This window comes from Oncorhynchus keta, chromosome 27 (assembly GCF_023373465.1).
Source record: "Oncorhynchus keta strain PuntledgeMale-10-30-2019 chromosome 27, Oket_V2, whole genome shotgun sequence".
Classification (NCBI taxonomy): Eukaryota; Metazoa; Chordata; class Actinopteri; order Salmoniformes; family Salmonidae; genus Oncorhynchus; species Oncorhynchus keta.
Genome location: NC_068447.1, coordinates 18,925,307 through 18,948,447, shown reverse-complemented (window position 1 = coordinate 18,948,447; position 23,141 = coordinate 18,925,307). Strand labels below are relative to the sequence as shown.

The 23,141-nt window shown below is 39.7% G+C and overlaps 1 protein-coding gene across 2 annotated transcripts in view; it reads left to right on the top strand.

The window, feature by feature from the left end:
- Positions 1–436: 436 nt before the first annotated feature.
- LOC118359587 (EMILIN-3) overlaps positions 437–23,141 on the top strand; it is a 58,546-nt gene continuing 35,841 nt past the window's right edge. Inside the window, exons 1-2 of one of the 2 annotated variants that reach the window (XM_052481859.1) lie at positions 437–848; positions 907–1,278. In XM_052481859.1, coding sequence (XP_052337819.1) covers positions 1,079–1,278 — 200 coding nt within the window. In that variant the 5' untranslated portion in view covers positions 437–848; positions 907–1,078. Of the gene's footprint in view, positions 1,279–23,141 lie in introns of both variants that reach the window. The other variant, XM_052481858.1, reaches the window with a different exon arrangement.

The window sequence follows — 23,141 nt, the reverse complement described above, 5'->3', positions numbered from 1 at the left end:
GGGGTTAAGGAGGAGTAAAGGGAAGGAGGGGTTAAGGAGGGGTAAAGGGAAGGAGGGGTTAAGGAGGGGTAGAGGGAAGGAGGGGTTAAGGAGGGGTAAAGAGGAAAGAGGGTAGGTTAGGTGGGTGCTGGCCTGGATTGCTCTGTTTTTCCATTTGAGTCTGGTTGGAGAGAGAGAACGATAGTGAGAGAGAGAGAGAGAGAGAGAGAGAGAGAGAGAGAGAGAGAGAGAGAGAGAGAGAGAGAGAGAGAGAGAGAGAGAGAGAGAGAGAGAGAGAGAGAGAGAGAGAGAGAAAAAAAAATAGGGGTTGTTCCCCTGTGTCTGGGCTGGGCAACATGTCAGGCCAGGGGTAGGGGCTGGGGTTTGGGAGGGATATGCAAATGACTGCTGCCTGTCAGCCTGCCCCCTCAGAGTCAGTAGTGGAGCACGCTGATCCACACACCTCACACACACACACACACCCACACAGCATGCAGAAGGCTGGGGGAGCTTAGTCAGCACGTCCCCCGCTCACTCACACACTCGTGTTTGTGTATGGAGCTGTGGCATTCCTAGAGACCATCTCTATCTCTCACTCTCCTCTGTCTGTCTCCCCCTTTTTCACCTGTCCTTTACTTTACATTTGGTTGTGCTCTCTCCCTCCCTATTTCCCTCTTCCCTTCTCCATCTCATTCTCTAGGTTTTCTTCTGTTCTGCCTATTGCTGGCAGCTGTCTGGGAGCGATGTGTTGAAGAAGTAAGATAGAGGACAGGTCAGATTGCTGTTGACACTGCAGATGTTTGGACTAGAGGTTTCCCTCAGGGCTAACTGAAGACAAGATAACAACACTGCAGAGGTTTGGACTAGAGGTTTCCCTCAGGGCTAACTGAAGACAAGATAACAACACTGCAGAGGTTTGGACTAGAGGTTTCCCTCAGGGCTAACTGAAGACAAGACAACAACACTGCAGGCACCTGACACACAGCTCTTTTTAAAAATCTCCTTTCTAGATATCAATCGGTTCCTTAATCATTTATATTGGTCCTCCTTTTTGGTGCTTTTCCACGGGTGCTATTTTGGCAGCCTCTACGAAGAGAAAATGAGGTCCAGGTTTTCTCAAGCTGCTCTGCAGCCCTTTATTCTAGGAGTGTTCCTGTCACTGGTGGACACCAAAGGAACCTTCTATGGAACAGGCCATGGGAACCCGTTCTTTGGAGGAAGTCATGGCAACAGATACAACCTGTACAAGGCTGGAGTCAACCCACACTACACCCCAGGAAAACCCATGACCCGCCACAAGTAAGTGCATCTCCTGAAACTGTGTCTCGCTTCAACTTTACTAGTCATACATTTATACAGCACCTCTCCAAGTGATTTACAAGGCCATAACGATTTCCATGGCAAATAGAATATGGGCTTATAGCTCTTTTCCACATGAATCTTATATCTTAACCCATGTCACGGATGGGTAATACAAATATGCTTTTGGTTACTGTGTCGCTTCAATAACACTGGCTGAATTGACTGAATTGCTTCTCTCTCTCTCACACACCGTCAGCCTATCTCTGTGGTTAAAACCATCTGTGACTGAATTGCTTCTCTCTCTCTCACACACCGTCAGCCTATCTCTGTGGTTAAAACCATCTGTGACTGAATTGCTTCTCTCTCTCTCACACACCGTCAGCCTATCTCTGTGGTTAAAACCATCTGTGACTGAAGATAAACATTATTAAGAAACAATGACATGCTGCATTATGGAGACAAAGAGCTCATTATAAGAGGAGAGCTGAGATGATGTCAGGGGTATTGATCTTCTGAGCTCTGTGTGTTTGTGCACGCGCACGTGTGTGTGTGTGTGAGCTCAATTAGAAGCAGACATACAGCTGGGTACCCCTAGCCAGATGGGAGTGATGCTAATAGAAGTCTAAACCAGTACCAAGGCTTGATGCTTTTGGATCCTGCTTTAGTCATGTAGTAATTCACAGCTCAATTAAATCAAACCCTTATATGATATATTTTGGGAAGGGAAAACCTACTACTACCTGACAGGCTTCCCTCACGTTGAGTCTTGTGGCTTGTGTCAAAATAAGAAGTGTGTCTATGCTGGCTAAAGTTTGGTCATGAAGACATGACTGTGGTGAATTTGATTGAATTCCAGCCTCAGTGTAATTCAATACCAGGCTACAGTAGATTTACAGTAAGGGGTAAACATGTGGGGACATACTTTGTGCTCCGACGCAAGTAAAGCTTTTGATCTCTTCTATTCACCACCAAATACTTACCCAAGTGATAAAATAGCTGGCTCTGGGGGGATAATCTCTCGCTCCACTTCCTGTGGTTCTCTCCCTCGTTTTATTATAAAACCTAAAAAAGACTATCATGGCAATTCATTGATTATACACACGAACATAGGAATTGTTAGGTTGTTTGGCCCTGGGGTCTGCTGTCTCCTTTCTCTCATTCTCCTGCTTGGCTTCCCCTGAGAGATGGACCACTCTGGACAGCTCCCTGCTGTTTTCCTCTACCAGCCCCAGCAGACAGAGCCTGGTCTGGCCCTACTTAGACTTTACCCTCACCCTCCTCACCACTCCCTCACCCTTCTTTCACCCCCTCTTTACTCACCACTCTCTCACCCTTTACCTCACCCTCCTCCCTCCTCCCTACTCACCACTCCCTCACCCTTCCCTCACCCCCTCTTTACTCACCACTCTCTCACCCTTTACCTCACCCTCCTCCCTCCTCCCTACTCACCACTCCCTCACCCTTCCCTCACCCCCTCTTTACTCACCACTCCCTCACCCTTCCCTCACCCTCTTCTTTCCTCACCACTCCCTCACCCTTCCCTCACCCCCTCTTTACTCACCACTCCCTCACCCTTCCCTCACCCTCTTCTTTCCTCACCACTCCCTCATCCTCACCCCTCCTACACCCTACTTCTTCCTCGCCCCTCCCTCACCCCTCCTACACCCTCACCCCTCCCTCACCCTACTCCCTTCTCACCCTAATTCACCAAGCAGACAGACCCTGACCCAGCCCGACGTAGTCTTTATTCCGACTCTTAACCCGCCTCTATCACCCGCATAAAATCAAATCAAATCAAATGTATTTATATAGCCCTTCGTACATCAGCTGATATCTCAAAGTGCTGTACAGAAACCCAGCCTAAAACCCCAAACAGCAAGCAATGCATCACCCATACCCAGAGGTGGAAAGTAATAATTGAGTAGCTTTTCCAAGTACTTTTTGCAGTATTTTTCAAAGTATGTAATTTGTCTTCTACTTGAGCAGGATATTTCAGTATTCTTTCCACCCCTGGTGAGGGAGTGAAGGGGGGTTTGTGAGTGAGGGAGTGCGTGAGGGAAAGAGGGAGTGAGTGCAGTGAGGGAAAGAGTGTGAATGGGTAGGTGAATGTCAACCGGTCCCATGGAGAAACAGAGGGGTGAACGAGGGATTGAATGGGTGAAAGAATTAGACATGTTTATTTCTGGAGTCTGAAGTATATTGAAGTCTGGCAATTTTATTGTTCATGCACCTCATTTTGCATTGTGTTTTTTATTTATTAAAACATTTTAATTGCTTTGAATGTTTAATGTTAATTGCATATTTTTGACAAATCCTTAGTTTTCTTTTACATACAGATGTACCTTATTGCAACTCATATAAGAAAACGTAGTTCCTACTGTACATTCATTTCCTCTCTTCCTTTTTCAATGTAATGCATTGAAAAGATCATGTGTAACAATGTTCAGGTAACCTTAGAAAAATGTGCTAATTATCAAGGTCAATTTTTTAATTTTTTAAAAAGTAACTCAATTACTTTTTCTCTGAGTACTTTTTAAATGAGCTACTTTTTACTTTTACTTGAGTCAAATGTAATTGAAGGCACGATACTTCTACTAGAGCAGGATAGTTCAGTTGTCAAGGTTCAGGAGAAGACCCTAATGCAGACACTTTCAAAGTCACAAAAGGTTATTACAAAAACAGGGGGGCAGGCTCAGGTCAGGCAGAGGTCAGTAATCCAGGGTGGTGTGACAAGGTACAGAACGGCAGGCAGGCTCAGGGTCAGGGCAGGCAGAGGTCAGTAATCCAGGGTGGTGTGACAAGGTACAGAACAGTAGGCAGGCTCAGGGTCAGGGCAGGCTCAGGTCAGTAATCCAGGGTGGTGTGACAAGGTACAGAACGGCAGGCAGGCTCAGGGTCAGGGCAGGCAGAGGTCAGTAATCCAGGGTGGTGTGACAAGGTACAGAACGGCAGGCAGGCTCAGGGTCAGGGCAGGCAGAGGTCAGTAATCCAGATGGTGGTGTGACAAGGTACAGAACGGCAGGCTCAGGGTCAGGGCAGGCAGGGGTCAGGGTGGTGTGACAGGTACAGAGGCTCAGTAATCCAGGGTGGTGTGACAAGGTACAGAACGGCAGGCAGGCTCAGGGTCAGGGCAGGCAGAGGTCAGTAATCCAGGGTGGTGTGACAAGGTACAGAACGGCAGGCAGGCTCAGGGTCAGGGCAGGCAGAGGTCAGTAATCCAGGGTGGTGTGACAAGGTACAGAACGGCAGGCAGGCTCAGGGTCAGGGCAGGCAGAGGTCAGTAATCCAGGGTGGTGTGACAAGGTACAGAACGGCAGGCAGGCTCAGGGTCAGGGCAGGCAGAGGTCAGTAATCCAGGGTGGTGTGACAAGGTACAGAACGGCAGGCAGGCTCAGGGTCAGGGCAGGCAGAGGTCAGTAATCCAGGCAGGCAGTAATCCAGGGTGGTGTGACAAGGTACAGAACGGCAGGCAGGCTCAGGATCAGGTCAGGCAGAGGTCAGTAATCCAGGGTGGTGTGACAAGGTACAGAACGGCAGGCAGGCTCAGGGTCAGGGCAGGCAGAGGTCAGTAATCCAGGGTGGTGTGACAAGGTACAGAACGGCAGGCAGGCTCAGGGTCAGGGCAGGCAGAGGTCAGTAATCCAGGGTGGTGTGACAAGGTACAGAACGGCAGGCAGGCTCAGGGTCAGGGCAGGCAGAATGGTCAAAACCGGGCAAACAGGAACTAGAGAAAGATAGGAGCACTGGAAAACCGCTGGTAGCCTTGACGAAACAAAACGAACTGGCAACAGACAAACAGAGAACCCAGGTATAAATACACTGGGGATAATGGGGAAGATGTGCGAGACCTGGAGGGAGGTGGAGACAAGCACAAAGACAGGTGAAACAGATCAGGGTGTGACATCAGTACACTTTCCCCACCTGCCCTTATCCTTACCCTTATCCTTTCCTCACATTAATTGACCCAGAGAGGTCTCTCCTAATGTTGTCTTTATCCCGCCCTAATCCATATATTCACCACACCATTCCTCACTAGATCTCACTCACTCTCTCTCCCCTTCCTCAGTCTCTCTACCCTCACCCTCAATCAATCACTCGCTCACTACCTCTCCCTCCCCCTCTTCTTCAACCACCTTCCTCCTTGTCATTCCGTCTCAACCTCCCCCTTCCTCCCTATCTCTGTCACTCCGTCTCACCCTCAACCTCCCCCTTCCTCCCTATCCCTCCCGCTCACCCTCAACCTCCCCTTCCTTCTTCCCTATCCCTCCCTCTCACCCTCAACCTCCCCCTTCCAACCTATCCCTCCATCTCACCCTTGCCTTACATCTCCATAGAGACAGTAGGTGTTTTACAGTGAAGTCTAAAATGGCTGAAATGCCACTGCAACTGTGCTGTCACAAGACAGGGCCTAGTGCTCCTTTATAGTGGCAGATTATTTGGTTTACGACAGGGACACTGATGCCAATAGGTTTAAATATACACACAGGAACACACACATATGCATTTCCAGATTCATGGTCTAAAACCTTAGCATAGGAGTAGAATAGGCACTTGAACTCTGCAGCCAATGAGTCTCTAAAGAGTTGAGTGTGGCAACCTTTAATTCTTTGCCTTTAGCTGCAGTGGAGACATAGTTGAAGGAAAACAAAAAGAGACAGGTGGACATCTATCTATCCTCCAGTTGTATTAATAGGCTGTCTAACTCACCCAGGTCATACAGGACCCTGGGGATCTGTCACAGGCAAACAGTCACCGTAGATATATGACTTCAGTTGGTGTCTGGGGCAGTGGATATGCCCTATATAACCGAAAGTATGTGGGCACCTGCTCGTCAAACATCTCACTACAAAATCATGGGCATTAATATGGAGTTGGTCCCCCCTTTACTGCTATAACAGCCTCCACTCTTCTGGGAAGGCTTTCCACTAGATGTTGAAACAAATTAACCTATAACAAGGCACACCTGCATTCCAGGTAAATACCTCATGAAGCTGGCTGAGAGAATGCCAAGAGTGTGCAAAGCTGTCATCAAGGCAAAGGGTGGCTACTTCGAAGAATCTCAAATATAGAATATATTTTCATTGTTTTGAGTTTTTATTACCACATGATTCCATGTAATTTCATAGTTTTGATGTCTTCACAATTATTCCACAGTGTAGAAAATTGTAAAAATGAAGATAATGAGTAGGCGTATCCAAACTTTTGACTGGTACTTTACTTTACTAATATCACACGCGCTGCAATGAGCCTGTGTGTGTGTGTGTGTGTGTGTGTGTGTGTGTGTGTGTGTGTGTGTGTGTGTGTGTGTGTGTGTGTGTGTGTGTGTGTGTGTGTGTGTGTGTGTGAGCGAGATTATCTGGAATGTCTAACACGTATAAATACCAGTAATAACATAACACACATGTACAAAGCTACATAACAAAATAAATGTATTTCCGTAGGCTACTAGTCACTACATGGAATTAACACATCACAACGTTCTCCGTCTAGTCTTCAGCCGTTGGTGCGTTGGCCGTTTTTCTTGTTTTGCTTTTAACTGTCTTGTTGCAATGGAGCATGTGATTTGACAGCCGTTCAGTCCCATTCATGCTGACTATTTCCTGGTGGGAGGGAATGTGGCCCTCTCCTCATTGGTAGTAACAAGGTAGACAATGATCACAATGCCTACAACTGGACTGCATGGGGACTTACACAGACCATAGAGGGCTACAGGGGGAGTATTGGGGAAAATCTTTGTTTGCACTCCAACTTAGCTCATTGGGATGTTGTTTGTGGTGTATTCTACTGCTGCCATGTTTCTGTCTTCATTTTAACAGAACTCCAGAAATGTAGTGGTTACAGACACAGTATTCAGAGGGAGGGCTCCACAGGAAACTTATGGAGTGCATCCCCAAGCTAGATTCCCATGGGACTGTATGGTCCTTCGGGGTCGGTGTCCCTTCCACGGGACGGTTGAGCTAACGTAGGCTAATGCAATTATCATGAGGTTGAGCTAACGTAGGCTAATGCAATTATCATGAGGTTGAGCTAACGTAGGCTAATGCAATTATCATGAGGTTGAGCTAACGTAGGCTAATGCAATTATCATGAGGTTGAGCTAACGTAGGCTAATGCAATTATCATGAGGTTGAGCTAACGTAGGCTAATGCAATTATCATGAGGTTGAGCTAACGTAGGCTAATGCAATTATCATGAGGTTGAGCTAACGTAGGCTAATGCAATTATCATGAGGTTGAGCTAACGTAGGCTAATACAATTATCATGAGGTTGTAAGTAACAACATTTCCCAGGACATGGACACGTCTGATATTGGCAGAAAGCTTAAATTGTTGTTAATCTAACTGCCCTGTCCAGTTTACAGTAGCTATTACAGTGAAAGAATACCATGCTATTGTTTGAGGAGAGTGCACAATTTTGAACATGAAAAGTGATTAATAAACAAATTAGGCACATTTGGGCAGTCTCCTACATTCCTTTCACATTTCCACAACCTTCAAAGTGTTTCCTTTCAAATTGTACCAAGAATATGCATATCCTTGCTTTTGGGCCTGAGCTAGAGGCAGTTAGATTTGGGTATGTCATTTTAGGCGATCATTTTTAAAAAAGGGGCGGGTTCTTAAGAGTCAGCTGATTCTCACAAACATCTTGTCAATAGACTCTGAAAATGGTTATGTGAGCCAGACCCAGATATGGGTACCAGTGGGTAGGGGGCAAAGGCTATACCGGCTCTGTCTGTCTGTCCGTCCATCTGATATGCTTGACAATTACAAGTTGTGTATACAGTATATTGTTAGATTTGCAGAGATGACAGCAGTGATAGATATTCTTGACATTCTCCAAGATCAAATCAAAACAAATCTTACTTGTCATATGCCACGAATACAACAGGTGTAGACTTTACAGGGAAATGCTTACTTACAAGCCCTTAACCAACAATGCAGTTAAGAAAAATAAGTGTCAAGAAAGTATTTACTAAAATAAACTGAAGTAAAAACGATAGACAAAGTAAAAAATAAGAAAATAGAAAAATAACAAATAAGTAAATGGCAACAATAAAATAATAGTAACAAGGCTATATACAGGGGGTTCCGGTACAGAGTCAATGTGAGGGGGCACAGGTTAGTTGAGGTAATGGAGGTAATATGTAAATGTCGGTAGAGGTAAAGTGACTATGCATAGATCATAAACAGAGAGTAGTAGCAGAATAGAAATGGGGTGGAGGGGTGGCTGGTATCTTTTGCCATTTTAGGGCCTTCCTCTGACAGTGACTGGTATAAACGTCCTGGATGGCAGGAAGCTTGGCCCCAGTGATGTACTGGGACGTAGGGCGTTGCGGTTGGAGGCAGAGCAGTTTCCATTCCAGGCGGTGATGCAAACAGTCAGGATGCTCTCGATGGTACAACTGTAGAACTTTTGGAGGATTTGAGGACCCAGGCCAAATCTTTTCACTCTCCTGAGGGTTGAAAGGTTTTGTCGTGCACTCTTCACGACTGTCTTGGTGTGTTTGGACCATGATAGTTTGTTGGTGATGTGGACACCAAGGAACTTGAATATCTCGATCTGCTCCACTACTGCCCTGTCGATGAGAATGGGGCTGTAGAGGCTTTGACATGGATGCATTCAGCGATAGTCAACTCTGCTGTTGTGTGCTGTATGGGTTCATAACGGAGAACCAGAGGTTAGAAAGAACTTTTTAATACTCTTTAATATTTCTCAACAAGCAGTTGAGCTTGCCACTATAAGTGTTATAGTGTTTTCTCTTTGCTCACTCATAATGCGAAGTAGATGTCCGACAGACAGGCATGCATTATACTGTAGCAAACACAACATACTTTCCCACGATGGCAGTCATTTTACTCCCGGACTGCAATCCCTTAGTTTTAGTAGCTATAGCCTAAAGTAGATTAAATGCATGAGGAAATACCTTGGGCTAAAGAGAGGTATTTAAATGGGCTAGCACAAGAACTGCCAGTATTTGAGTCTTACTCTGCTTCCAAAAGTAAACAAGCTATAGGAAATGCACTGTATACATCTGAGCTGAGTTCTGGAAAAACAGGACCTGCATCGTTTCATTGTTCTAAGACAGGGATGGTCAACTGTGGCCCGCAGGACCCCTTTTCAAGGCTCTTTGATTTATTTTGGGGGGGCTCAACTTACCTTAATTTCTCTAAATTTGGTTGTGCATCATCGGTTTATCTCTCGTTATGTAAGTCACTGATTAGCCCACGCAAGCTAACATTTTTCAGATTGCTAAGTTAGTTTAGCGGCCAGCAATGTAAACTTGTATCATGGTTTAATAACCTGCTGAGGGACCCCTATTGATCGTCTCACTCATCATATTAAAAACTGCACCTGCATCATTTCATTGTTCTAAGACAGGGATGGCCAGGAATTTAGTTATAAAATTGCAAAATGTTTATAATTGCACAAAATGTACTCTGAAATGGGGGAGGGGGGGGGGCAACTGCGGCCCCTCGTGATAAGTTTCAGAAGAGAAAGAAAGAGAGACCGAGAGATAGAGAGACCGAAGGAAGGAGAGAGAGAGGGGCCGAGAGAGAGAGATCAGGAAAGAGATTTTGGGGATCATATGCAAGACTGATCATACGTTGAAACTTTTGGAAAGTTTCTTCCCTGGTCCACGAATACATCTGTTTGAGGGACAGGTAGGCAGTAACCCTTGCAGTTGAGAACAACATGTTAAAATCACACTTCACATTGGCACTACAACTATGGAAGACAGCAAGAGAAGGTGTGGAATTTTCAATGTTGGACATAAAAGACTGTAAAAACAGGAGGAAATCAGCAGTGATTTTAATTGAAGAAATCTGTCCAAGTATTTCCACGCATCATAGAGTGACACGTGATCGTATACAAATGTTAGCAAGGTTTGAACTTATGTTATAGTCAAACATATCTGTTTGGCTTCTTACAAATGATTAGTAATTATGTTTCGGGTCCCCCAACCACCCACTCCAGAAAAGCTGTTGATCCCTGGAGCATAGTGTTTGGGGAGGAGAGAGATTGTGAGAAAGTTAGGAAATGAAATATAAATTGAGAAAGAGAGAATGAGGAGGAGGAGGAGGAGGATGAGCAGAGAAAGAAGGAGAACAAAGAAAAGGGGGATATGGATTGAGAGGTGAGTTGTTTTGGGAGAGGTTGAGGGACTACTTGCAATAATATTTGCCAAAGCGCTCCATAGGAGAATTTGAAAGGGAATTATCCTTTCCCCTTCGGAGACTCAGAGGGGATTTAGGAACTATAAGGATATACTGGAAATATTTACAGTGGGACCAGACCTACACCAGAAAAATGACTTACTCACAGGCTGAATCACACAATTGGCTAGCGTCGTCCGGGTTTGGCCGGGGTAGGCCGTCATTGTAAATAAGAATTTGTTCTTAACTGGCATGCCTAGTTAAATTAAGGCCAATATTTTAGAGACACATTTTCCCCTCAGATTACACAGATCCACAAAGAATTCAAAAACAAACCCAATTTTGCCAAACTCCCATATCTACTGGGTGAAACACCACAGTGTGCCATCACAGCAGCACAATATGTGACCTGTTGCCCCAAGAAAAGGGCAACCGGTGAAGAACAAACACCATTGTAAATACAACCCATATTTATGTTTATTTATTTTCCATTTTGTACTTTAACTATTTGCACATCGTTACAACACTGTACTTAATATGGCATTTGAACTTTTGTGAGTGTAATGTTTACTGTTGAATTTGTATTGTTTTTTTCACTTTTGTTTATTATCTACTTCACTTGCTTTAGCAATGTTAACATATGCCAATAAAGCCATTAAATTGAATTGAGAGAGAGAGAAAGAGAGAGAGTGGAGAAGTATTGGGAGAAAGGGTGAGGAAGGGGCTGTGCTCTGTCTTTTGGGGGAGGTTGGGGGGAGTTGTGAGAGGTGAGGCACAGAGAGAAAGAGGGTGAGGCAGGGTGGGGTAAGGTTGCAGAGGGAGGTTTGTTTTTGGGGAGAGAGCTTGGAAGGTGAGATATCTGTTTTGGGTAGTGTGGAATGGTTGAAAAGAATGACGAGAGAACTGTCTTTCAGGCAATAGCATGTAGGGTTATAGACAGAACTCTGTTGTGTACACATCTTTGATGGTGAAGATGGAAAGACTGAGAACAGTGTGAAGTTTAATTCTCTCATCTCAGATCCTGGATCAGTCCATCCCTGTTCCCCAGAGTCAGGATTAACGCAGTCTTACCACAATAGACCAAGTCCAAATTCTCAGTACCAGGACAGCAGCTGAGCCAATCACTCACACTCACACACACACACACACACACACACACACACACACACACACACACACACACACACACACACACACACACACACACACACACACACACACACACACACACACACACACACACACACACACACACACACACACAGCTGTGAAGCCCTTGTAATCTTTATGGCTCTTGCTTTGCGGTCTCAGTGGTTGTGAGGCGAGGAGGTCAGATCTCCAGTAAGTGTGTGTGTGTGTGTGTGTGTGTGTGTGTGTGTGTGTGTGTGTGTGTGTGTGTGTGTGTGTGTGTGTGTGTGTGTGTGTGTGTGTGTGTGTGTGTGTGTGTGTGTGTGTGTGTGTGTGTGTGTGTGTGTGTGTGTGTGTGTGTGGTGCTGTTCTCAGGTTTATCTCTTCATCTCCATTAACGTTCTCTGTTTCTCATTGACCCTATTTGCTGCTTTCCAAAGCAGATGGATTGGCCTTGAGGTGCTCTGGCCCAAATCACTGTCTGTAGAGAGACACACTGAGTTCACAGTATCTTAGCTCTCTCTCTCTCTCACACTCTCTTTCTCTCTCTCACTCTCTCTTTTTACCCTCCCTCCATCTCTCTGTCTCACTCTCTCTCTGTATGTCTTTGAGACACCTGCTAGGAATGAATAACACACAGAGACCCAAATTACATTGACAGACCCATGCAATGGGGGGCTGGAGAGAAGGGAGGAGGGGGTAAAAAAAAGGGGGGTGACAAGTTGGAGCGAAAGGAGAGAGTAAGTTTGAGGAGAAAATAGAGGAAGAGGGAATGGGAGAAGGATGAGGGAGAGGGAGGGTAATCAGAGTAGAGGAAGTAAGGAGAAGGAGGAGGGGAGAGAGGGATGGAAGCAAGCAGGGAAAGAAGGAGAGGAGGGGAGCAGAGGCTTTCTGGTGGCTGTGCTCATTTGGATTCCTGGTCTTCAGGCCTCAGTGATAAGAATCTGAAGGTTGCTCCCTCAGCCCAGATGTGCACCTGACAAAGAAATCTGGGAGTGTAGTCTGTTTTCCCTCCTCAATCTGACACCACACACACAAACACAGTCCCCTTTCCATCAGCTGTCAATCACCTTAACTTCTTAACCCTAAAACAGGCCTTTTCCTTGCACTCTTATGAATTAACCAATAACAAGAAGTAAAGCTGTTTCATATTGTCAATAAATCCAGCCTTTATAGGGAGGGAACTACCAGCATAAAATCCTCTTCAGCATTTTACTGTATGATTCTAAAACCAGTTGTGATGTTGTGCATTTTACTGTATGACTCTAAAACCAGTTGTGATGTTGTGCATTTTACTGTATGATTCTAAAACCAGTTGTATGTTGTGCATTTTACTGTATGATTCTAAAACCAGTTGTGATGTTGTGCATTTTACTGTATGATTCTAAAACCAGTTGTATGTTTTGCATTTTACTGTATGATTCTAAAACCAGTTGTATGTTGTGCATTTTACTGTATGACCCTAAAACCAGTTGTATGTTGTGCATTTTACTGTATGATTCTAAAACCAGTTGTGATGTTGTGCATTTTACTGTATGATTCTAAAACCAGTTGTATGTTGTGCATTTTACTGTATGATTCTAAAACCAGTTGTATGTTGTGCATTTTACTGTATGATTCTAAAACCAGTTGTGATGTTGTGCATTTTACTGTATGATTCTAAAACCAGTTGTGATGTTGTGCATTTTACTGTATGACTCTAAAACCAGTTGTGATGTTGTGCATTTTACTGTATGATTCTAAAACCAGTTGTATGTTGTGCATTTTACTGTATGATTCTAAAACCAGTTGTGATGTTGTGCATTTTACTGTATGATTCTAAAACCAGTTGTATGTTGTGCATTTTACTGTATGATTCTAAAACCAGTTTTGATGTTGTGCATTTTACTGTATGATTCTAAAACCAGTTGTATGTTGTGCATTTTACTGTATGATTCTAAAACCAGTTGTGATGTTGTGCATTTTACTGTATGATTCTAAAACCAGTTGTGATGTTGTGCATTTTACTGTATGATTCTAAAACCAGTTGTGATGTTGTGCATTTTACTGTATGATTCTAAAACCAGTTGTGATGTTGTGCATTTTACTGTATGATTCTAAAACCATTTGTGATGTTGTGCATTTTACTGTATGATTCTAAAACCAGTTGTATGTTGTGCATTTTACTGTAGGATTCTAAAACCAGTTGTGATGTTGTGCATTTTACTGTATGACTCTAAAACTAGTTGTGATGTTGTGCATTTTACTGTATGATTCTAAAACCAGTTGTATGTTGTGCATTTTACTGTATGATTCTAAAACCAGTTGTGATGTTGTGCATTTTACTGTATGATTCTAAAACCAGTTGTGATGTTGTGCATTTTACTGTATGACTCTAAAACTAGTTGTGATGTTGTGCATTTTACTGTATGATTCTAAAACCAGTTGTGATGTTGTGCATTTTACTGTATGATTCTAAAACCAGTTGTATGTTGTGCATTTTACTGTATGATTCTAAAACCAGTTGTGATGTTGTGCATTTTACTGTATGATTCTAAAACCAGTTGTGATGTTGTGCATTTTACTGTATGATTCTAAAACCAGTTGTGATGTTGTGCATTTTACTGTATGACTCTAAAACCAGTTGTGATGTTGTGCATTTTACTGTATGATTCTAAAACCAGTTGTATGTTGTGCATTTTACTGTATGATTCTAAAACCAGTTGTGATGTTGTGCATTTTACTGTATGATTCTAAAACCAGTTGTGATGTTGTGCATTTTACTGTATGATTCTAAAACCAGTTGTGATGTTGTGCATTTTACTGTATGATTCTAAAACCAGTTGTGATGTTGTGCATTTTACTGTATGATTCTAAAACCAGTTGTGATGTTGTGCATTTTACTGTATGATTCTAAAACCAGTTGTGATGTTGTGCATTTTACTGTATGATTCTAAAACCAGTTGTATGTTGTGCATTTTACTGTAGGATTCTAAAACCAGTTGTGATGTTGTGCATTTTACTGTATGACTCTAAAACTAGTTGTGATGTTGTGCATTTTACTGTATGATTCTAAAACCAGTTGTATGTTGTGCATTTTACTGTATGATTCTAAAACCAGTTGTGATGTTGTGCATTTTACTGTATGATTCTAAAACCAGTTGTATGTTGTGCATTTTACTGTATGATTCTAAAACCAGTTGTATGTTGTGCATTTTACTGTATGATTCTAAAACCAGTTGTGATGTTGTGCATTTTACTGTATGACTCTAAAACCAGTTGTATGTTGTGCATTTTACTGTATGATTCTAAAACCAGTTGTGATGTTGTGCATTTTACTGTATGATTCTAAAACCAGTTGTGATGTTGTGCATTTTACTGTATGATTCTAAAACCAGTTGTATGTTGTGCATTTTACTGTAGGATTCTAAAACCAGTTGTGATGTTGTGCATTTTACTGTATGATTCTAAAACCAGTTGTGATGTTGTGCATTTTACTGTATGACTCTAAAACCAGTTGTGATGTTGTGCATTTTACTGTATGATTCTAAAACCAGTTGTATGTTGTGCATTTTACTGTATGATTCTAAAACCAGTTGTGATGTTGTGCATTTTACTGTATGATTCTAAAACCAGTTGTATGTTGTGCATTTTACTGTATGATTCTAAAACCAGTTGTGATGTTGTGCATTTTACTGTATGATTCTAAAACCAGTTGTGATGTTGTGCATTTTACTGTATGATTCTAAAACCAGTTGTGATGTTGTGCATTTTACTGTATGATTCTAAAACCAGTTGTGATGTTGTGCATTTTACAGTATGATTCTAAAACCAGTTGTATGTTGTGCATTTTACTGTAGGATTCTAAAACCAGTTGTGATGTTGTGCATTTTACTGTATGACTCTAAAACTAGTTGTGATGTTGTGCATTTTACTGTATGATTCTAAAACCAGTTGTATGTTGTGCATTTTACTGTATGATTCTAAAACCAGTTGTGATGTTGTGCATTTTACTGTATGATTCTAAAACCAGTTGTGATGTTGTGCATTTTACTGTATGACTCTAAAACTAGTTGTGATGTTGTGCATTTTACTGTATGATTCTAAAACCAGTTGTGATGTTGTGCATTTTACTGTATGATTCTAAAACCAGTTGTATGTTGTGCATTTTACTGTATGATTCTAAAAATATAATAATATATGCCATTTAGCAGACGCTTTATCCAAAGCGATTACAGTCATGTGCATACATTTACTGTGGTCCCGGGAATGAACCCACTTGGCTAAAATGCCACCAACTGAGCTTTCTAAAACCAGTTGTGATGTTGTGCATTTTACTGTATGATTCTAAAACCAGTTGTATGTTGTGCATTTTACTGTATGATTCTAAAACCAGTTGTATGTTGTGCATTTTACTGTATGATTCTAAAACCAGTTGTGATGTTGTGCATTTTACTGTATGACTCTAAAACCAGTTGTGATGTTATGCATTTTACTGTATGATTCTAAAACCAGTTGTGATGTTGTGCATTTTACTGTATGATTCTAAAACCAGTTGTATGTTGTGCATTTTACTGTAGGATTCTAAAACCAGTTGTGATGTTGTGCATTTTACTGTATGATTCTAAAACCAGTTGTGATGTTGTGCATTTTACTGTATGACTCTAAAACCAGTTGTGATGTTGTGCATTTTACTGTATGATTCTAAAACCAGTTGTATGTTGTGCATTTTACTGTATGATTCTAAAACCAGTTGTGATGTTGTGCATTTTACTGTATGATTCTAAAACCAGTTGTATGTTGTGCATTTTACTGTATGATTCTAAAACCAGTTGTGATGTTGTGCATTTTACTGTATGATTCTAAAACCAGTTGTGATGTTGTGCATTTTACTGTATGATTCTAAAACCAGTTGTATGTTGTGCATTTTACTGTAGGATTCTAAAACCAGTTGTGATGTTGTGCATTTTACTGTATGATTCTAAAACCAGTTGTGATGTTGTGCATTTTACTGTATGACTCTAAAACCAGTTGTGATGTTGTGCATTTTACTGTATGATTCTAAAACCAGTTGTGACGTTGTGCATTTTACTGTATGATTCTAAAACCAGTTGTATGTTGTGCATTTTACTGTATGATTCTAAAACCAGTTTTGATGTTGTGCATTTTACTGTATGATTCTAAAACCAGTTGTATGTTGTGCATTTTACTGTATGATTCTAAAACCAGTTGTGATGTTGTGCATTTTACTGTATGATTCTAAAACCAGTTGTGATGTTGTGCATTTTACTGTATGATTCTAAAACCAGTTGTGATGTTGTGCATTTTACTGTATGATTCTAAAACCAGTTGTGATGTTGTGCATTTTACTGTATGATTCTAAAACCAGTTGTGATGTTGTGCATTTTACTGTATGATTCTAAAACCAGTTGTATGTTGTGCATTTTACTGTAGGATTCTAAAACCAGTTGTGATGTTGTGCATTTTACTGTATGACTCTAAAACTAGTTGTGATGTTGTGCATTTTACTGTATGATTCTAAAACCAGTTGCATGTTGTGCATTGTACTGTATGATTCTAAAACCAGTTGTGATGTTGTGCATTTTACTGTATGATTCTAAAACCAGTTGTGATGTTGTGCATTTTACTGTATGACTCTAAAACTAGTTGTGATGTTGTGCATTTTACTGTATGATTCTAAAACCAGTTGTATGTTGTGCATTTTACTGTATGATTCTAAAACCAGTTGTGATGTTGTGCATTTTACTGTATGATTCTAAAACCAGTTGTATGTTGTGCATTTTACTGTATGATTCTAAAACCAGTTGTATGTTGTGCATTTTACTGTATGATTCTAAAACCAGTTGTGATGTTGTGCATTTTACTGTATGACTCTAAAACTAGTTGTGATGTTGTGCATTTTACTGTATGATTCTAAAACCAGTTGTATGTTGTGCATTTTACTGTATGATTCTAAAACCAGTTGTGATGTTGTGCATTTTACTGTATGATTCTAAAACCAGTTGTGATGTTGTGCATTTTACTGTATGACTCTAAAACTAGTTGTGATGTTGTGCATTTTACTGTATGATTCTAAAACCAGTTGTGATGTTGTGCATTTTACTGTATGATTCTAAAACCAGTTGTATGTTGTGCATTTTACTGTATGATTCTAAAACCAGTTGTGATGTTGTGCATTTTACTGTATGATTCTAAAACCAGTTGTGATGTTGTGCATTTTACTGTATGATTCTAAAACCAGTTGTGATGTTGTGCATTTTACTGTATGACTCTAAAACCAGTTGTGATGTTGTGCATTTTACTGTATGATTCTAAAACCAGTTGTATGTTGTGCATTTTACTGTATGATTCTAAAACCAGTTGTGATGTTGTGCATTTTACTGTATGATTCTAAAACCAGTTGTGATGTTGTGCATTTTACTGTATGATTCTAAAACCAGTTGTGATGTTGTGCATTTTACTGTATGATTCTAAAACCAGTTGTGATGTTGTGCATTTTACAGTATGATTCTAAAACCAGTTGTATGTTGTGCATTTTACTGTAGGATTCTAAAACCAGTTGTGATGTTGTGCATTTTACTGTATGACTCTAAAACTAGTTGTGATGTTGTGCATTTTACTGTATGATTCTAAAACCAGTTGTATGTTGTGCATTTTACTGTATGATTCTAAAACCAGTTGTGATGTTGTGCATTTTACTGTATGATTCTAAAACCAGTTGTGATGTTGTGCATTTTACTGTATGACTCTAAAACTAGTTGTGATGTTGTGCATTTTACTGTATGATTCTAAAACCAGTTGTGATGTTGTGCATTTTACTGTATGATTCTAAAACCAGTTGTATGTTGTGCATTTTACTGTATGATTCTATAATAATATAATAATATATGCCATTTAGCAGACGCTTTTATCCAAAGCGACTTACAGTCATGTGTGCATACATTCTACGTATGGGTGGTCCCGGTATCGAACCCACTACCCTGGCGTTACAAGCGCCATGCTCTACCAACTGAGCTACAGAAGGACCATTCTAAAACCAGTTGTGATGTTGTGCAATTTACTGTATGATTCTAAAACCAGTTGTATGTTGTGCATTTTACTGTATGATTCTAAAACCAGTTGTATGTTGTGCATTTTACTGTATGATTCTAAAACCAGTTGTGATGTTGTGCATTTTACTGTATGACTCTAAAACCAGTTGTGATGTTATGCATTTTACTGTATGATTCTAAAACCAGTTGTGATGTTGTGCATTTTACTGTATGATTCTAAAACCAGTTGTATGTTGTGCATTTTACTGTAGGATTCTAAAACCAGTTGTGATGTTGTGCATTTTACTGTATGATTCTAAAACCAGTTGTATGTTGTGCATTTTACTGTATGATTCTAAAACCAGTTGTGATGTTGTGCATTTTACTGTATGACTCTAAAACCAGTTGTATGTTGTGCATTTTACTGTATGATTCTAAAACCAGTTGTGATGTTGTGCATTTTACTGTATGATTCTAAAACCAGTTGTATGTTGTGCATTTTACTGTATGATTCTAAAACCAGTTGTGATGTTGTGCATTTTACTGTATGATTCTAAAACCAGTTGTGATGTTGTGCATTTTACTGTATGATTCTAAAACCAGTTGTATGTTGTGCATTTTACTGTAGGATTCTAAAACCAGTTGTGATGTTGTGCATTTTACTGTATGATTCTAAAACCAGTTGTGATGTTGTGCATTTTACTGTATGACTCTAAAACCAGTTGTGATGTTGTGCATTTTACTGTATGATTCTAAAACCAGTTGTGATGTTGTGTATTTTACTGTATGATTCTAAAACCAGTTGTATGTTGTGCATTTTACTGTATGATTCTAAAACCAGTTTTGATGTTGTGCATTTTACTGTATGATTCTAAAACCAGTTGTATGTTGTGCATTTTACTGTATGATTCTAAAACCAGTTGTGATGTTGTGCATTTTACTGTATGATTCTAAAACCAGTTGTGATGTTGTGCATTTTACTGTATGATTCTAAAACCAGTTGTGATGTTGTGCATTTTACTGTATGATTCTAAAACCAGTTGTGATGTTGTGCATTTTACTGTATGATTCTAAAACCAGTTGTGATGTTGTGCATTTTACTGTATGATTCTAAAACCAGTTGTATGTTGTGCATTTTACTGTAGGATTCTAAAACCAGTTGTGATGTTGTGCATTTTACTGTATGACTCTAAAACTAGTTGTGATGTTGTGCATTTTACTGTATGATTCTAAAACCAGTTGTATGTTGTGCATTGTACTGTATGATTCTAAAACCAGTTGTGATGTTGTGCATTTTACTGTATGATTCTAAAACCAGTTGTGATGTTGTGCATTTTACTGTATGACTCTAAAACTAGTTGTGATGTTGTGCATTTTACTGTATGATTCTAAAACCAGTTGTATGTTGTGCATTTTACTGTATGATTCTAAAACCAGTTGTGATGTTGTGCATTTTACTGTATGATTCTAAAACCAGTTGTATGTTGTGCATTTTACTGTATGATTCTAAAACCAGTTGTATGTTGTGCATTTTACTGTATGATTCTAAAACCAGTTGTGATGTTGTGCATTTTACTGTATGACTCTAAAACCAGTTGTATGTTGTGCATTTTACTGTATGATTCTAAAACCAGTTGTATGTTGTGCATTTTACTGTATGATTCTAAAACCAGTTGTGATGTTGTGCATTTTACTGTATGATTCTAAAACCAGTTGTGATGTTGTGCATTTTACTGTATGACTCTAAAACTAGTTGTGATGTTGTGCATTTTACTGTATGATTCTAAAACCAGTTGTGATGTTGTGCATTTTACTGTATGATTCTAAAACCAGTTGTATGTTGTGCATTTTACTGTATGATTCTAAAACCAGTTGTGATGTTGTGCATTTTACTGTATGATTCTAAAACCAGTTGTGATGTTGTGCATTTTACTGTATGATTCTAAAACCAGTTGTGATGTTGTGCATTTTACTGTATGACTCTAAAACCAGTTGTGATGTTGTGCATTTTACTGTATGATTCTAAAACCAGTTGTATGTTGTGCATTTTACTGTATGATTCTAAAACCAGTTGTGATGTTGTGCATTTTACTGTATGATTCTAAAACCAGTTGTGATGTTGTGCATTTTACTGTATGATTCTAAAACCAGTTGTGATGTTGTGCATTTTACTGTATGATTCTAAAACCAGTTGTGATGTTGTGCATTTTACTGTATGATTCTAAAACCAGTTGTGATGTTGTGCATTTTACTGTATGATTCTAAAACCAGTTGTGATGTTGTGCATTTTACTGTATGATTCTAAAACCAGTTGTATGTTGTGCATTTTACTGTAGTTCTAAAACCAGTTGTGATGTTGTGCATTTTACTGTATGACTCTAAAACTAGTTGTGATGTTGTGCATTTTACTGTATGATTCTAAAACCAGTTGTGATGTTGTGCATTTTACTGTATGATTCTAAAACCAGTTGTGATGTTGTGCAATTTACTGTATGATTCTAAAACCAGTTGTATGTTGTGCATTTTACTGTATGATTCTAAAACCAGTTGTGATGTTGTGCATTTTACTGTATGATTCTAAAACCAGTTGTGATGTTGTGCATTTTACTGTATGACTCTAAAACCAGTTGTATGTTGTGCATTTTACTGTAGGATTCTAAAACCAGTTGTGATGTTGTGCATTTTACTGTATGATTCTAAAACCAGTTGTGATGTTGTGCATTTTACTGTATGATTCTAAAACCAGTTGTATGTTGTGCATTTTACTGTAGGATTCTAAAACCAGTTGTGATGTTGTGCATTTTACTGTATGATTCTAAAACCAGTTGTGATGTTGTGCATTTTACTGTATGACTCTAAAACCAGTTGTGATGTTGTGCATTTTACTGTATGATTCTAAAACCAGTTGTATGTTGTGCATTTTACTGTATGATTCTAAAACCAGTTGTGATGTTGTGCATTTTACTGTATGATTCTAAAACCAGTTGTGATGTTGTGCATTTTACTGTATGATTCTAAAACCAGTTGTGATGTTGTGCATTTTACTGTATGATTCTAAAACCAGTTGTGATGTTGTGCATTTTACTGTATGATTCTAAAACCAGTTGTGATGTTGTGCATTTTACTGTATGATTCTAAAACCAGTTGTGATGTTGTGCATTTTACTGTATGATTCTAAAACCAGTTGTATGTTGTGCATTTTACTGTAGGATTCTAAAACCAGTTGTGATGTTGTGCATTTTACTGTATGACTCTAAAACTAGTTGTGATGTTGTGCATTTTACTGTATGATTCTAAAACCAGTTGTATGTTGTGCATTTTACTGTATGATTCTAAAACCAGTTGTGATGTTGTGCATTTTACTGTATGATTCTAAAACCAGTTGTGATGTTGTGCATTTTACTGTATGACTCTAAAACTAGTTGTGATGTTGTGCATTTTACTGTATGATTCTAAAACCAGTTGTGATGTTGTGCATTTTACTGTATGATTCTAAAACCAGTTGTATGTTGTGCATTTTACTGTATGATTCTATAATAATATAATAATATATGCCATTTACTGACGCTTTTAAAACCACAGTCATGTGTGCATACATTCTACGTTGTGGTCCCGGGATTTTACAAGCGCCATGCTCTACCAACTGAGCTACAGAAGGACCATTCTAAAACCAGTTGTGATGTTGTGCAATTTACTGTATGATTCTAAAACCAGTTGTATGTTGTGCATTTTACTGTATGATTCTAAAACCAGTTGTATGTTGTGCATTTTACTGTATGATTCTAAAACCAGTTGTGATGTTGTGCATTTTACTGTATGACTCTAAAACCAGTTGTGATGTTATGCATTTTACTGTATGATTCTAAAACCAGTTGTGATGTTGTGCATTTTACTGTATGATTCTAAAACCAGTTGTATGTTGTGCATTTTACTGTAGGATTCTAAAACCAGTTGTGATGTTGTGCATTTTACTGTATGATTCTAAAACCAGTTGTGATGTTGTGCATTTTACTGTATGACTCTAAAACCAGTTGTGATGTTGTGCATTTTACTGTATGATTCTAAAACCAGTTGTATGTTGTGCATTTTACTGTATGATTCTAAAACCAGTTGTGATGTTGTGCATTTTACTGTATGATTCTAAAACCAGTTGTATGTTGTGCATTTTACTGTAGGATTCTAAAACCAGTTGTGATGTTGTGCATTTTACTGTATGATTCTAAAACCAGTTGTGATGTTGTGCATTTTACTGTATGATTCTAAAACCAGTTGTATGTTGTGCATTTTACTGTAGGATTCTAAAACCAGTTGTGATGTTGTGCATTTTACTGTATGATTCTAAAACCAGTTGTGATGTTGTGCATTTTACTGTATGACTCTAAAACCAGTTGTGATGTTGTGCATTTTACTGTATGATTCTAAAACCAGTTGTGATGTTGTGCATTTTACTGTATGATTCTAAAACCAGTTGTATGTTGTGCATTTTACTGTATGATTCTAAAACCAGTTTTGATGTTGTGCATTTTACTGTATGATTCTAAAACCA